Consider the following 16188-nt stretch of genomic DNA (forward strand, 5'->3'; position numbering starts at 1 on the left):
CACATTGCCATCTATAATAAAGCTATAACAGGCCAAATACTCCTGAAACTCAATCTCCCTCCAGTCACACCGTTGTTACACTTTCAGTATGCCAAGAAGGGAAATGAATCTGGCAATCGTCACTGGTTGGAAGTACAAACAATTTTTCCTTTAACCACGTCGGCTTTTGCAGAGTTACCAAGAATATAAAACCGTAAAAGCTTACTGCAGTCATCAAAGAGATCTGACTCACAAAAAAGGAATTGCTATGTTGAGTTAGGAGATCTCAGCTGACATAGTTACTAAACTGATTGCTAGAAGCTGGGAAGTTAGAAACTAGCTTTATTTTTTAAACATTTTCTTCCCTAATTTTCTGCTAATAGCTCTTGCCAGAAGGAAGTTGCTCAGGTAGATGGCTCTTGAGACCTAGTATAGCAGTGCTTGTGGGTTTGGAATAGATGCATACTATTACTAGCATCATAGGCCGGTATCAATTAGATCAACAGATGATGATAATAATAATTTAATGTTGTGGTGCCTGAATTGCTGAGTGCAGCGGTATCTTAACATCACACATGCTTTAACTCTCTCTTAACATCAGGCACTCTTTAACTCTAGTTTGTGAGCAGATGAATAGAAGTTACAGGGCTCTGATATTAAAATTAAAAATTAAATAGTGGTAGAAGTCTTAAAAGTACAACAACATCACCAAGTACTTGAAAATAAGTTCAATTTTAACAAATAAAGAGAAATGACACGTTCAAGTATGGGAACAGGTGAGAAACTTCCTTTAATGAATTTCTCAGTATAAGACAACACACAAAATAACTTAGCCAGAGAATACTTTAAGAAAAAATAATCACTGTTCACTTCTTAGGTGATGAAGATGTATAGCTGTGATCTCTAAAAGCTCCTTAGCCTGAGCCTGCTTACATGTCTTGCTAACCAAAGCCAAGTCTGAGAAATCGCAAACATATGACAATTTTCCTTCCTGCTGTTAGCAACTCTGCCTAATCTCCCAGCAAGTGGTCCCATTTGGCTCATACTCAAAGCCTGAAAGAGATCCCAGTTTCCTATAGCTTAATACAATTTGTATGTCAATTCAGCGAACAGAGGCATTACAAGAAAGCTCCTGGCATGCTTACACCTTTACAAGCATGCATATATTTTATGCAAACTGAGCAGTAAGGCACAGAGCATGTACCATTTCTGTGCTTTTTACCAAGCTGGCTAGCCCGTCCACTCATCACAATGTTGAAAGTGAGTGTTCATATTATATAGGGGACTTAATTTTGTATGACTACACAGATCTAGGGTGCCGAGCAGTATGCACGAACCCTTTACATTACAAATCAGCAAGGAGCTCTGATTTTCAGCCAACGCTAGATCAAGCCACATGAGGTGAAGACATGGGTAATAAGCCATTAGATTTACTTTACTTTCTCCTATAGTTACTTTATGCCTTGTTAAGCTTGCCTTAATTCATTCTTTAAACTTGCCTTAATTAAATAAATTCTTTAAACTTGTCTTAATTAAATTCATTCTGGAACATAAAAATCACTCAGTTTCCACTGATCTGGAAACGGCTCTTTTTAGGCCAGCAAGGCTTTTGCCTTAAGGCATTTACTAGAGCTAGGGTAGGAATCAGTTCTTACAGCTTATAGAGATTGTTTTATTTTCATGCTCAGTGAGTTTGCTCAACGAGATTCATACCACTCTTCCAGTGTGCCAATGTTTGTTTTTCAAGCAAAAAAGGTCTGTAAATAACGGTGCCAGAGTATTATCTGACAAACCAGTGTTCTGTTTTAAACACAAAACCAACAGATGCTACTTCCCTTATGCATCTAAATAATTGCAAGGTACTAAGTGGTGCTGCTCTTTACAGTATTCAACAAGGTTTCATCTATGAAAGCAAACGTAACTATTTGTGATCACCATATTTACCTTATGTGATGGTTTATGTTCAGATGCAGAATCCTCTTTGCAGAAAGCAGATCTCCCAGTGAAATCCAGGAAACCAGTTATCAATGGTACAAGCAACAGTTTCTTGTAGTGCTTGTGACATTGGTTGGAGAGTACATATGAGGCAGGTAGAGCAACCAGAGTGAACAGCAGCAGGCTTTAAAGGGATCTTGTGAAGAAAGAGCAAAGACCTGGGAATGTCTGTAATTCAGTGAAGTCCCAATCTGTGATAAAAGCCCTGTGAAACTGTTGTAGAAATGAATGTAATAATTAATAATACAAAGAATCATTGAAAAATCGGGGGGGGGGGGGGTAGTTGTATTTGGTAGATAGGAGAGCTGTTGTTTTTCTAATTCTAACCTATGTTTGTGCTTTCCTCTTTATCACGTCAACATTTGCAAGCAATAAAAGGGCATTATGTGCTGGTCATTGCTTCTGCTTTTGAGATAAATCTATGTTAGCATTCCAAAGGGTCAAGGAACTCTTCCAGGGCAAACAAATTCTGGAGCACTGATGCCAGATGGTATGTATATAAAGTGGAAAATGAGAAAAGCAATTTACTGTGTTCCTGTTCCAGGGAGAAGTATCACCCAGAAGGACAGCAAAAGAGGTGAGAAAACTACTGAGAGTTTGGAGAGTTTTCTTCTTCTGTAACATGTTGTTTCCTTTGTATCTGAAAAGTCTGGGTACATAGAGAAGCTGCAGTCCTTATTCAGGCAGAATTATTCCAAAAAGATAACAGGAATATTCAACTATAAAGAATCATGCCTTAATCTATGTAACAGGTTCTAGATTTATCTATACAGCTTACTAATGCATAGTCTGTGTTTTAGAGAAATTTTAGTTGCACAGACAAAAAGTTTTTATCTTGCATTTTTGACCAAACTACAAAAGAGGCAGAACATAATGGGTCAGATTCTTAAGTATAAATTAGCATAGCCTCAACAAAGGCAAGTTATCAATGTAACTTATCCAGCTTAGGTGCTGACCGCTACTAGCTCACTTGCAGTTGCATTAAATGTGTAATTTCCAAGTGTGCAAAACAACTCTGCAAGTTTTAGAACTAATTAATCTTTTCTAGTGAAGCAGAGAAATGTCTCTTGGAAGCGTTCAAAGATAAGCTCAGGCTGGTGTAAGAAATTTAAAGTAATTTTCTTAAATACTGAAAATTATAATATGTTTTCACAAATAGCCTGGAATATTGATAGCTTTTATCACTTGCCACCAAACCTCAAAAATACATAGCAGAAGTATAAGTGTTCAGATATAAACAAAGAGAAAGGGAGAGCGTGTGTCTTAATATTTATGTGTGCATCTTTGCTGAGCATATTTTATGTGGTTATATATGTAGCTTTTTGAAAGCAGTCTTTCCTTTTAGTATTATGACTTCTCCCAGAAATAAAGGATATAAATAAAGACTTCTTTCCATACAGGAAAAAAAAACGAACAACAATGCTGAGGTTTGCTGTCACTCTCTTTGCTGTCATAACATCATCTACCTGCCAAAAATACGGATGCCTGGAAGGGGACACCCACAAACCAAAGCCAAGTCCTGAGCCAAATATGCATGAATGCACTCTGTATGCTAAATGTAAGAGTGGTTTAATTTTTGCCAAATATAGTCTAGAAGTACAGCTTTGTATGCACTAATTGTTTTGGCAGTTCCCTTAATTTCTCAAAATTATATAAGATATATAGGTACATATTGCATTTGAAAAGCTTCCTTCACTGGCGTTTTGCTGCATGCGAACCAAGAGTAAGATTCTTGTTCTTAACATAGTCAGCTGCAAAACTCTCATTGATTTCATATGTTTTCTTAAAAAATTCTAGTGCAGTTTACTTTTCTTGCAGCTCCATCTGCTAAAAAAGTTTACAGCAAAGATTAATTTGGTTTATGTAATTAAGTATAAAAATTAATTAATTGTAGTAGACACCAAAGGGGGAAGGTTGAAATCAAAATTCTATAGTGAGCAAAGTATAGTATTTATTATATTTCTTCAATTCCCTTTTTATGTTTGGTAGCTTTCAAAGTATCCCTCAGGACATAACATCTGGCAGAACACTAGTAAAATTCTTGGGGCTCTCTGGGCACACCTTGACAAAGCACTGTTGACGCCAGTCCACCTCACTTAGCATTTACATTACTACTTCCAAAAAGAAAAAGATAGAGCTTGTGTACATCTTTTAGTTAGTACTAAGAAATTTTATCATGTTATGGATCAGAACAGATTCATCTTACATTTGGAGTCAGTATTAATCTTATCATTTTGAGATAGTATTAAAAATATCCTTATTGCAAGATCCCTGTTTCCTTCCTAACAGCTTCCTGTTGCTATGCAGACTTCACAGAGCAATTGGCTCATTCCCCAGTAATTAAAGTAAACAACAGCTACTGGAACAGATGTGGGCAGCTCAGTAAATCGTAAGTCAGCTTTGATGTTGTCTGTTTCCCGATTCAATGGAGCTATGCTGTAGCAGCCACACAACTAATGGTCACTGCCCTTGGAGCTGCTGATGGACAGTCCCTGGGTTGCCTTAGAGATTATGCCACCCAGCCTAGTTCCACCATCTTTTCTCTACACCTGACCAAACCCACGACTGTTCTCACAAAACCCTATGAATCCCTAAGTATATACTATTTGTGCAGAAAGATTTATGCCACGATTTTATCAGGAAAAGCTTATGGTTTTTTAAGTTTACTTTCAGTATAGAACCAGAACTAGCAATGCAAAGCAGTCATAAAACCAGTAGGTATCAACGACACTGCACCTCTGTAGCTCTCCAAAGCAACCATCACATACCCGTGAGTGTGACCCCTAGTCAATACAGACAAGGCTTCATCCTTTGTTTAGAAAACAGATCAAATGGATTATTAAGTCTTGCAAACAAAATGCACATGAGTCCAAAAACTCATGAATATTTAGAATAAAAATTGAGTCCAAAAACTCATGAATATTTAGAATAAAAATTCTTGTAGTCCTGTGGGTTTTGTAACCATGAAGAATGTCTTCATAATTAAGATTTTTAGTACCCTGTTAGAGCTGTGAAACATGGCAAGTTATAGAAATAAAAGAATGAAAGTACAAAACAATTAAGCAAAAACAGATGTGCAAAAGTAACAGCTATTGCCTGCCACTCCCAGAAGAGCAGCAACAGTATGCTGTTTTTAAGTAACTTCAGCTGGGCTGTGGGAAAATCTGAAGATCAGTGAAACCATCAGGCTACAACATAGAAGAAGTTTGTACTATAGTTTTAAACTACATTTTATTATTGCCTGGAAACATTCTTGCCAGGAAAACTCAAGGCTTCAGAAGTTTACGGAAAGCTTACATAAATAGGGCTGAAATATGCATGGAAACATTTGTGCAGTCTTTAGCTGGCTACGGTAATTGCACAGTCAGAGTCTGTACACAATGCCAAAGGAATGAGTTTGGAACCTAGACACTACAGGACGAAAGGATGCTTCTCTATGTTTTTCTCTTAATCTGTAGTATTGCATCCACATCAAAGCAGGTCTAGAAAACTGAGGCTATAGCCTTGACGCTAAGAAGCAGGCTTATTTGTGGCTTTTCTCACCCACCACAGCTGTGAAGATTTCACAAAGAAAATTGAGTGCTTTTACCGGTGTTCTCCACATGCTGCTCGCTGGATCCATCCCAACTACGCTGCTGCTATTCAGTCTGTTCCACTGTGTCAAAGCTTTTGTGATGACTGGTATGTTCAGCTCTTTATCGATGTATTTTTATTTAGCTTTAATATGCCTGTGTTACTAGGGTGTCAAGGAGCATGGTTGGATGAAGCACAGATCTCCCAATCAAGAAGCACTAAGATTTGATGGTGTTGCACCCCTTTATGCCTTTTCTCTTGTTCTTCCTTTTCATTTCTTGTTTGCCATCTCTGCTTTTTCCTCTGCTAAGCTACTACCCCCAAAATAATAATGACACAGGCTGAATGCAAGATGGAGTCACTAAACTCTCAGTGCTGTCCCTGAGTCACTGAAGAGAGTTTAGTGACTCAGGGACAGCACTGCCCCTGCTCTCCGTGAGGATGCAGTGCAGTGGCATCAGAACTGCCTGACACAACAGAGGAGCTCTCACCACCTTTACAGGCACTAACAGCAGTGAGGGCCTGCCCAGCCTTTGGAAAGTCCATGCCTGTGAGTTAGCATTTATACAGTTAGCATTTTACATCTAAATAAATGTATCATATCATGATCAAGTATTTTATATGTATAAAATGCAGTACAAAATCATGAAAGCAGCCCTTTCCTGTATGTTTTCAATTCATGCATATAAAAAATTAGCTTAATTCCTTAATTATTCACCCTTGGCCTTTTCTCCTCCCTTCCATCATCCTTCTTTCTAAAATCACTTGTAAAAGCCTGAATCTCAGAGAAATCTGCAGCCAAGTAATGCTAAAAATATTAGTAGCAATGAGCGAGCATAATAGCATTTAATTTTGTTTCCCCAAATATAGCATCAGGGAATCACATTATTTTTTGAGTACAAGACGTGCAGGGGGAAAACCCAGCACCCATTTGTTCTTAGTCTTGGGGTAGGAGTATTATACCCAGGTGGGATAACTGAAGTTTTTTCAGTGGTCCATATCCAGCATATATCTCTCCCTTCCTTCCTCCCTCCCTCCCTGTTTTGAGATGTAGGATCTTAAATAATGTCATCATGTGACATATAAATCTCAGTCGGTTCCATATTAATGTTGTGCCTGGTAACTACAATAACTAGTCTATATGCTTAAATTGGCAAGGAGCATAGTAAAAACAGCACAGGCTGTGTTCACACTGTAGTAACAGCTAGCATCCCTAGAAAGTAATGAACTGTGAATGTCTGAATCTCTTAGGTTGCTCTGAAAATCACAGAAAACCTTAAATACTTCTAAAAATGTTATAAAGGGCTTTTCTTGGAAGCACGAAAAATACAGAACACACAGTAGGGCATGGTCAGGTTGTCTTGCACTGCTCTGTCCGGTGCTTTCTCTAGTGGTTATGCAACTTGAATATTGTTGACACATGGATCCATTTTCACTTTCGCCTACTCTCCAAGGGCAAAGTCATGTATGCAGTGAAGTATTTTGGTAGGATTTGTCTTTAAATATGTCTCCATTTCTTTGTGCCAGGGAAGGAAACAAAAAGCACAGATTGGATTTGTAATGGAAGATAGTGAGAAGGGCTGATGTATTTCTTAGCTTCCCTACAGTTTCCTCTAGTGAGAAATTTTATTTTTGTTTTAGGAAACTCCATGTGCCTCATGAACAGATTTGTCTTCCTTCCTAAATTTTTGGTAATCTAAACTGAGTCCAGATTATTGACCTCCTTGAACATAAAGACTGACACCTTGAATTTACCTCAGTGCTCAGAATCTCAAAGCTCAGAAGCAATTATTACCAAAATTTGAAAGCATTTGGATAGTAAAGCATTGAAGTTGCCACTGAGCTTCAGAATAGATCTAACGGGCAAAGCCATAGAATACCAAGATCTAAACCAAAAGTGTCCCAAAATAAGTAGCGCACAAAGTCATCACTCAACTGCTATATCCAGTGAAAGTGTAAAGATTAAAGAAAATACACCCTGTAAGTTTAGTTTGCATCTATGAACTGGTTTAAGCCAGCCTTAGTATCTACAAGATCTACACCAAAGTGTATATGGGAGGTCAATATTACATAGCAAAACACTCAGTGTCACCTGGGTACTGCCAGAACCTCCAGATAAACAGCATTTTTAACTTTTGTCATTGGAAAGTATGAAGCGGTGTGATTGAGAGCTGCTGCATAGGAAAACCCGACACTTTTCCAGTATAGACTCTCCTGGCAGAGAGTAGGCTCTACTCTAAACAAATACTGAACAATGAATGATCTATTGCCCCTGTTGGCGTCATAGGTGACTGGCCTGAATCAAAAATGTAATGATGACCCATTACCATGCATGCTAGTCTGTGTGCCTGCCTAATGCCAATGTGAAATGCATTCCCTCACCCTGCTTAAGGCCTGAGGCTAGAAAAGAGCCTGGACAAAATTCCCACTATTTCTGGTGATTTAAAATAACATTTTTTCATGTTCTATTCACCGGTTTCCCGTTAGCGTGCTGTAGCACTGCTAGTGATGTGACCTACTTTCTCTACATGCCGTGAGTGTGCCTGCTGCATACTGTATGTCTTTGTGGCCAGAAATGTGCAGAGGATTCAGAATGAGCAGTGACTTCATTTAAAAGAAATTCATCTAACTAGCTTGGGGCCTTCCTTTTCTTTCTTTAGTCTTAGGATTCCTTGCCCCCACTAGTCTTAAAACTATTGCTTTTGAAAGAGCCTGATGTACAAGCCATTTTCTGATCCACCTGGGAAAGGGCCCTGTACCCTTTAAAAGAGAAACAGCTAATTATAAAAAAGGGGGGAAGGGAAGCTTTAAAATAAAAATATCCTGCCCATTGTGCATAGGGAGCTAATACATTCAGGGAGGATCTTTTAAGTATTTATGTTTATGTTTCTCACAGGTTTTAATTAATGTTTGAAGAAACCACTTACTGGTTTCTGGACAGCAGAAATCAGACTTTTCATAAGTCACGATTTTTCATAAAGTTAGCTTCATAATTACTTCCACTGGGATAAAGAAAAACTTGTAGCAATAGAGTTATGCCTTGCTACCTGGTTATATAACAAACCACAAAGTCAGGCAATAATCATAATTAGGAAACATTTCATCTAACAATTCAGTAGATAATACTGAATAAAAACATAAACACTTTAATAAACATATTTAATTCAATTTCCTGAGGAAACTAGATCCATAGCATGAATGCTCCAGTTCAGTAGAAGTCTGAAATATTCATAATCTGAAAAGTATATCTGAAGGTGACACTAATTTCAACAGAAGCAGTTCTGCCCTCTCCTCAGCCCCAAGGGCTGCTCGTTCTTTACCTTACCATGTCCCTACTCATGTGCTAGTAGCACTGTCTGAGATACCATGAAGCAACCCTGGTCTGGGAACCCATCAGGCTGAAAGCAGCCAAATAAGAAAGGAAAGCAAAAAAGGCGACTGTGGGAAGGGCACAACTGCTTTCAGTGAGGGTGCTAGTATTAGGCAGCTCACAGAAGATACTGATCGACTTTGCTAGAAAGCAGTGAATTTAGGTGCATGCATAAAATAAAGGACATGCCAACACGGCTTGAAGAATCAAGGGCTAATTGTTGAATGTGGTGCTGGCATGTGGAGGGTTCGTAGATGGTGATTAACAAAAAGTTTGTATTGATTGTCCTCACTGGCATGACTTCAGGCAGGCAAAGAGACCAGCATTAGAGAAACAGCTGTCACTGGGGAGTTACCTCTGTGTGGATTTCTCAGTCAGGGTACACACAGCAGCTAACAAACAACAAACCGATTATTCTTTTAGTTCCTAGTCCCAAATCCATTCATGGCACAAACTGGTAGGATCTGCCTGTTAGTGTCACATTATATTAATTTTCAAATTGCAGCCTGTATTTCCAGCAGAGCCCCTACCCCTGACAGCAGATTCATGGATGAACGCATTTGGGCATACAAGTCTCCTGCCCTAGACCTGTTTGGTTCAGGCCCTGGTTACCCTCCATTACTGCTCTTTCTCTTTCCAAATAGCCCAGAAAACCTGTGTGAAGGCTTTGAGATGTGCATGTTCTTACCTTTCTGCACAGCAAACATACTGCAATGTACTACACTAGTTCGTGTAGTTCTGTAACCACATGACAACCTCATATTTCATTTAAAACTGTAAGTCTGCAACCCTCATGATATCAAAATAGTTTTGGAAACATAACTCTGAAGATTAAAAATGACAAGCAGAAAATATATCCAAAGGTATTAATTATAAATACCCTACTGAATGATGGCTACCTTTTTAAAAGCTGTGCCTCATGGTTTTGGCACTCTCAGTTACAGGTGTGAATAGTCCACCCAAAGCCATTGAGATTAAATTTAAGTAGAAGTCAACTGATTTGCAGAAAGGCAAGAGCCAAAAAGTAGAATATAAAAATAAGTGGAAGGAAGGAAATAATGTAGGGTAATGTTAAGTCATGAGATCTCTCATCACATGGACCAGCCAGTTGCATACCATACTTATTCCAGGCCATGTATAGGCTTTTTTTACATTACTGCTTACAAGTTAAAATTAACTTAAAACTTAAAATTTTAGATTTATACCCTGCAAAACTCTTCTCTTTCCTCCTTCACTTCAAGTTTAACTTCTTTTGATAATGTCGTCCTGAGGCTGGCAGCCTATTAGTTTACATGATTTTGTTTGTGGATTTTCCTTATTTCAGTATACAGAGCAACTCCCTGCCCAGAAAATATTCTTCTTTTTCCATATTAATCCATAAATACAAACTTTCCCCACATCTCCCTCAAGTGACAGTTCACAGCACACCTGTGTTGTGTCACAATATTGAACATGGGCATTCATGAAACTCCCTCCACGCAGTAACATGAGCAAACATAACCAAGCAGAAGACACTGCATGAATGAGTGTGGCTCCTCAGAACATAAGCCCTTTACTTAAATCTGTGAGTATAAAACATAGCGGGTGAACTGTTTAGTTTTCATTGGGATTTAGGTCTTCCTGGCCAGCTCAGAGTTTATGTACATGTCAAGCTAAGATAATGTGCACAGTTCTTGAAGATCTGTTGCTAAGCTGCACTGTGCAACCATACCATGTTACTAAGATAGCCCACATAGGCTTCTTGAGTTGAATCTGAGTCCACTGAAAAAAAAGTGAAAGAAATAACTGTGTCTTCCACACTAATCTCCATGAAGGTATGAAGCCTGCAAAGATGATTCCACATGTGTTCGTAACTGGCTGACAGACTGGGAATGGGATGAAAGTGGAGAAAATCGCTGTAAGAATAAATGTATTCCATACAGTGAGGTAAGAAAACCCAACTGGAGAGAAAAAATGGCATTGAAAGTTCTCTGCTTTTTCCTGAATATAGGGGTGTAAAACACAAGCAACAGGTGAATTATTTTTATTTAAGCAGTTTCAAGCCATACCTACATCATACTTTTAAAGTATATATTTTTAAAAAATTTGTATTTATGTAGATTGCTTACTCTAAGGATATATACATTTAATTGATCACTATTCATACCACTTATGAAACAAAAGTAAAAAGTTCAAGCAGCACTGACATTTTAACCACAGTGGGGTTTAGAAGGTAAAAGATAAAATACCTTTGTTCATACTACAGAGACACTGAGATGCATTTTATAAGGCTCCTTACATAATGTGGGGCTTTATATGCCTCTGTCTTTTTAAATAGGGATGCGAGTTCTCAAATCGCTAAGGAATTTTTAAGGTTTTCTTGCCTATTAGGTATCTTTGCCCTTTCCTTTATTTTACCTTGTTATGTTTAAGTCCTCCTCCATCCTCCAAATCCCTGAGTTCTGACATTCTTCTAATTGTCTCCCTATTGTTCTCCGTAGACCTATCATATCTCTCAAGCATGTTCTCCATTGTGTCTGCCAATGGCTAGGCTGAGCTAACTTTCTTCTTTATAACTGGTAGTCAAAGAGCAGCACTCACAAGCTTTCTGAGAGCTCATCCCATCTTTCCGAGACAGTTCCAATGGTTGAGATAACTAATTTTATGAGCAAAAGTGTATAAAATGAGAACTAACAAGACTTACAGGAGCAAGGTTGCCTAGAACCTGATCTACAGACCTTTCAAGAGTCAGGTAGAATTTTTCCTAGTGACTCAAGTCAGCATAGCATCAGGGCAATATAGTACAACTCAAAACTGCTACACTTATTCAAATATTTTTAACAGTTGATCTTCACTGAGTCCATGAAAACCGTCCAAATTGCAGAAGTAAACAAAATTCCAGTGTCATGCTTAGGGACTGGTAGTACAGCTTGCAGAGATCCCAGATTTATTGCTTTGAATTCATTTCACATGCAGTACTTCCAGAAGCAACTGATATAAGTAGAAGTCACAGTTCAGTTAGTGCAGGATTGCTGTTTGCCTTGTGACAGTGACACTAATCAGCAGGCTCAGGAAAGTGGCCAAAAAACAAATGGGCTGCAGAAACTTAAAGTTTAGTTTCCCAGATGTGCTAAATCATCAGTAGTTCCAGTTGAAATGAAAAATGAAATTATAATCTCTGTAAATAATCTCCAGTCCCTGTTCAAACTGTCCTTGGTCCAGAGATAGGAATTTTTAACCTTGAATTCCCTTGTACTTATTTCTTAAAGAAAATATACCATCTGCAGTGAAAAACATGCGGCAAATCCAGACATCTTATCACTTGAAGCCAGGCACAGCTATTCCCAAACTAAATGGAACCACACCCTAAACTGCCCATGTTTTTAACCAAAAATAGGCTTGCATGGTAAGTAAAAGTAAAGATGAAGTTTATTCAGAGGACTTACAAAAAACACATTTCCCATATGAAAATTACATGATATACAAACACTTGACTCGCTTGGTTTGGACTCCACTCGTGGAAAAGAAAGTTACTGTTACCCAGAAGCACAGAGAATTCTCCAATGTCAGAGCACTGTGCGCACACACTAACTTTCTTTTGGTGCCCTTCAGTTCATACGGAGCAGCAATCAGCAGCCCTAGATTTGACATATGCCAGTGGTTGTAAGGACTATTTGGAACAAATGCTGAATATTAAGAACGCACAATGGATCCTAGCCAGTTCTGGCCTGGCTAAAATGAGGCACATTTTGTCGTTGTTCTCCCAGCTGAGTGCTCCCCAAGCGGTGTCAACACACAGACTGGAACATTTTCCAAGAAGCTGAAAAATCAGAATCCTTTGCAGTAATTTAGGGACATGTTTGGTAAATGGACTGTGTGTCCTGTTTGTTTGCTGCAGCATTCTGGCTATGCTCTGGTTTTTAAGCAGAGTTGGGAGGAAGATCAAAACAAAATTACCCATTTAGCAAGTAGAAGAGCTTGAATACATGTTACAGAACTGTGGGACACAAGAATAGGATCACATTACATAGCCATGTATCTTTCTTACAGACCTAAGAAAACCCACATGACATCTTTTAATACTTTCTGGAATTATTAGCTAAAAGCAGGTAGAAATCCAAGCACTGTATAGGAGCTGGAAGAAAATGTCTAATGCTGCTTAAAAGCACAGGAATAGTGGGAAAGAAACAACTAAGATCTGCCTGCCCTGAGAACACAAGGACACAAGGAGAAAGCAGAAACCTTTCCAGTTTTGGCCCTGCATTGCTCCCAGTGAACTAACTAACCTCCACACTCCTCCTCCAGCCACTGCAGCATCCATGGAGCAAGCCCTGGCTAGAGATAGTGTGAACTGAAAAGCTATTTTGCAGACTACAGAGTCTTTGGGGCTGTGTGGCATGGACTCTATTATTCACAAAAGACAAATTTCTAAGGCAAAAGTGATGATTATGATTTCTTCTCATCTGCCCTCCCACACAGTATAGGTCAACATAGTTTTGCATGTAGGGAGACACCTCATAAGAAGAACTTGTTCACATGATAGACTTAAATTCGTAATTATTATTTTTTTGTATACAGAGCAGCTTCCATGCAGAAATCTCCCAACCATGCAGGCCACCTCCAAGATTCCAGTTGGATAGGGCTTTGAGCAACCTGCTATAGTGGAAGGCGTCCCTGCCCATGGCAGGGAGGTTGGAACTGGATGGTCTTTAAGGTCCCTTCCAACCAAAACCATTGTATGATTCTATGCTTCACAGTGTCAGATCTTTGTATGAGCTGACAATGACGGCAAACCAGCATACCATCCAGAAATTACAGCAGTAAGAGAAACACTGCGATTAAAGAGTCAGTGTCATGTGCAAGGACTACTTCAACTATTACACATAAGACACAGCTTCCTTCAGAGAGATACTAGTGACTTGGTCAAGGTCAATCAGTCAGCAACACAGCCCAGCAGTCCTGGAGCCTGGCCCACTGTTCCAGTCATTAACACCCCTTAATTCCCAAGGCTTCTACTCCTGCCACCACTCCTACCCCCAACTTCATTCTTAGCTTTGTTTCTGGGAGTACCTAAAGCTTCCTTTATAGAAACAGAAAAGATTGAACTTCAACCACAAACACATGGGAGTAATGCAGGCAAGATAAAGTGTATACCCTGCCTACTTTTCAGCTGGACACGATAACTCTTAAGCTAATACCCTTTAGGCAAACTCAAGCTGGGCGGACAGAAGGTTGTCACAACGTGAGTCTGGCAAACAAGAAGTCTTTGTTGTGTGGTTGTACAGGTCCTGTGACACGGGCCTTACAAAATTGTGTAGTACCAAGAACAGGACAGATTCACTTGAAAAGAGTACAAGAACCTGCAGTTTACAATTTCTTGAGCCAGAAAGGCCATTGCATCACTGGACACAGCACTTTGGAAGCTTTCTTCAAGCAGTTTTTACATTATGTCCCTTCTCTTTGTCTGTGAGGTCCTGCCCAGTCATGATGTACACTGAGGCAGGCACAATGAGAGCCCACAGAGCTGTGACTCCACTGGGCTGTCTCTAGCCCGTAGATACACAGATTCTCATATTCAAAGCACTGTCTGCCACTTTCAGCACTACTCAGATCCTAAAACGTGTCAGAGTGTCCTGATGTGCTGCAAGTTGTACAGCCTTTGACACACATCTTTGGTCTGTCAGCCCCAGAAAGCTAGCTGGGCTGTCAGCCCCAGGGTGTAAACAAAGGGCTGGCAGCTGATCCCTTTGCACTTTGTGGAATCACTTGCTCTCATAACAGGCAAATCTCTTTTGCCAGCTGTGGGTCTGGATATATATTTTAAGATATATCAGAAGTGATGAAGCATGGCACACAGCAAGACAGTAAATGACTACAGAATGCTTTTTTATAATTTAGTACCAATTTTTGAAAAGTGATAGATGTTTATCAGTTTGACACAAACTGATTTTAACTCAATCCTTTTTAAATTTAATTGATGCCTTTCTTATTTGACACACAGATGTATGCAAATGGGATTGACATGTGCCAGAACATGTGGGGGGAGTCATTTAAGGTGAGCAAATCCTCCTGCCTCTGCTTGCAAATGAGCAAGAAGGACATGATGGCAATCAAGTACCTCCTCTCAGAAAGCTCAGAGGAAAGCTCCAGCGTCAGCAGCAGCGAGGAGCATGCCTGCCAAAAGAAACTCCTGAAGTTTGAGAAACTAAAGGGGAAGGAAGGCAAACAGACAAGATAAATGCTGGTGGATGTATGTCAGGACAAGAGAAATCGTCGTGGAGGCTGGGCTCAGGGCATCATGCCAGCCTGCTTTATTCTTTACTTCCTAGAGCATAATAAATCAATGGCTGGTTATATTAATCTTTCTCTGATGTTTTTGCATCTGCATCACAAAGCTCCCAGACAGGTTAGCACAGGTGTCATCTTATGACTTGAACTGAACAGCTAGGAGCCTGGAGGTAACAACTAAGGGTTGACTTTCAAAGAGGAGAGGCACAAGCAGCTCCTGCTGACTTAAGGTGGAACAGTGAGAAGTAGAGACCTCTGAAAGTCTGTGCCAGTAATGCACCAAATCTTCAACACAAACCCTTCATTAGCATAGGCACACAGCACTTCTGTCTTGAGTTCCTGTGTGCCTGGCTCTGCTCAGGTAAAGAAGAAATGCTGCAGGCAGAAACAGGGCAGTAAGCCTGACTAGTGACCACTGAAAATATATTTATTTCGTATCTCAAAAACAATCTTGCAAACCAGGGGATTGTGGTATACTAGGTAAATCCCTGGATCCATATATTGCCAGTATACACGATGAGTTGCACTGGGCTTTTACCTTAAACTGCAGTACAATATGAATTTGAAGCATAAATTTGAGTGCAATTTAATCCTACTAAATGATTCCAAACAAAATGATCTCTGACAAACATAAGTGTCAGGGAGGGCCCCAGTCAGGTTTCTGCCATCAGTAATTCTGCTTCCCACCATCACTGTTACAGTCAAACTAAAACCAAAATCTGCACCAGTCCCAGAGGGACTCCTCAAGTAAGGATGAATGAGTTATGCATCCATACTCCCTCTGACATAGCTGTAGAGTAGACAGGTCTGTGCCTTTCTGTACAGCCTTTCATAGAGGTATCACCAGGGAAACTATGAGAAGGACTTAATATGGTGGGTCAGATATCAAATTGTGAAAATCAGCATTATCTCAGTGCTTGCTATGGAGCTAGGCAGCTTACAGCATTTAAGGATCTGGTCGACAGTTAAAACAATTACTTGGCACAACCTGTTAAACTATGAGA

At 39.5% G+C, this 16188-nt stretch overlaps 1 protein-coding gene across 1 annotated transcript; it reads left to right on the plus strand.

Annotated features, from left to right (window-relative positions):
* The first annotated feature begins 2479 nt into the window (after positions 1 to 2479).
* LOC119155476 (riboflavin-binding protein) lies at positions 2480 to 15256 on the plus strand. The gene is made up of 6 exons (XM_037404224.1): positions 2480 to 2551; positions 3375 to 3532; positions 4264 to 4363; positions 5527 to 5655; positions 10732 to 10843; positions 14898 to 15256. Exons 2-6 carry the CDS (start codon positions 3394 to 3396, stop codon positions 15132 to 15134), a joined length of 717 nt encoding a protein of 238 aa, XP_037260121.1. The 5' UTR covers positions 2480 to 2551; positions 3375 to 3393; the 3' UTR covers positions 15135 to 15256.
* Positions 15257 to 16188: the final 932 nt, after the last annotated feature.

The sequence above is a fragment of the Falco rusticolus genome, chromosome 11 (genome assembly GCF_015220075.1).
Source record: "Falco rusticolus isolate bFalRus1 chromosome 11, bFalRus1.pri, whole genome shotgun sequence".
NCBI classification, from domain to species: domain Eukaryota; kingdom Metazoa; phylum Chordata; class Aves; order Falconiformes; family Falconidae; genus Falco; species Falco rusticolus.

What these genes read in the sequence shown, in the direction of transcription:
- LOC119155476 (XM_037404224.1), top strand. Translation starts at nt 3,394, where the DNA reads ATGCTGAGGTTTGCTGTCACTCTCTTTGCTGTCATAACATCATCTACC. An exon ending in TGTGGGCAGCTCAGTAAATC is followed by an intron (nt 4,364 to 5,526) that starts GTAAGTCAGCTT and finishes CACCCACCACAG; the next exon opens with CTGTGAAGATTTCACAAAGA. An exon ending in AATGTATTCCATACAGTGAG is followed by an intron (nt 10,844 to 14,897) that starts GTAAGAAAACCC and finishes TTTGACACACAG; the next exon opens with ATGTATGCAAATGGGATTGA.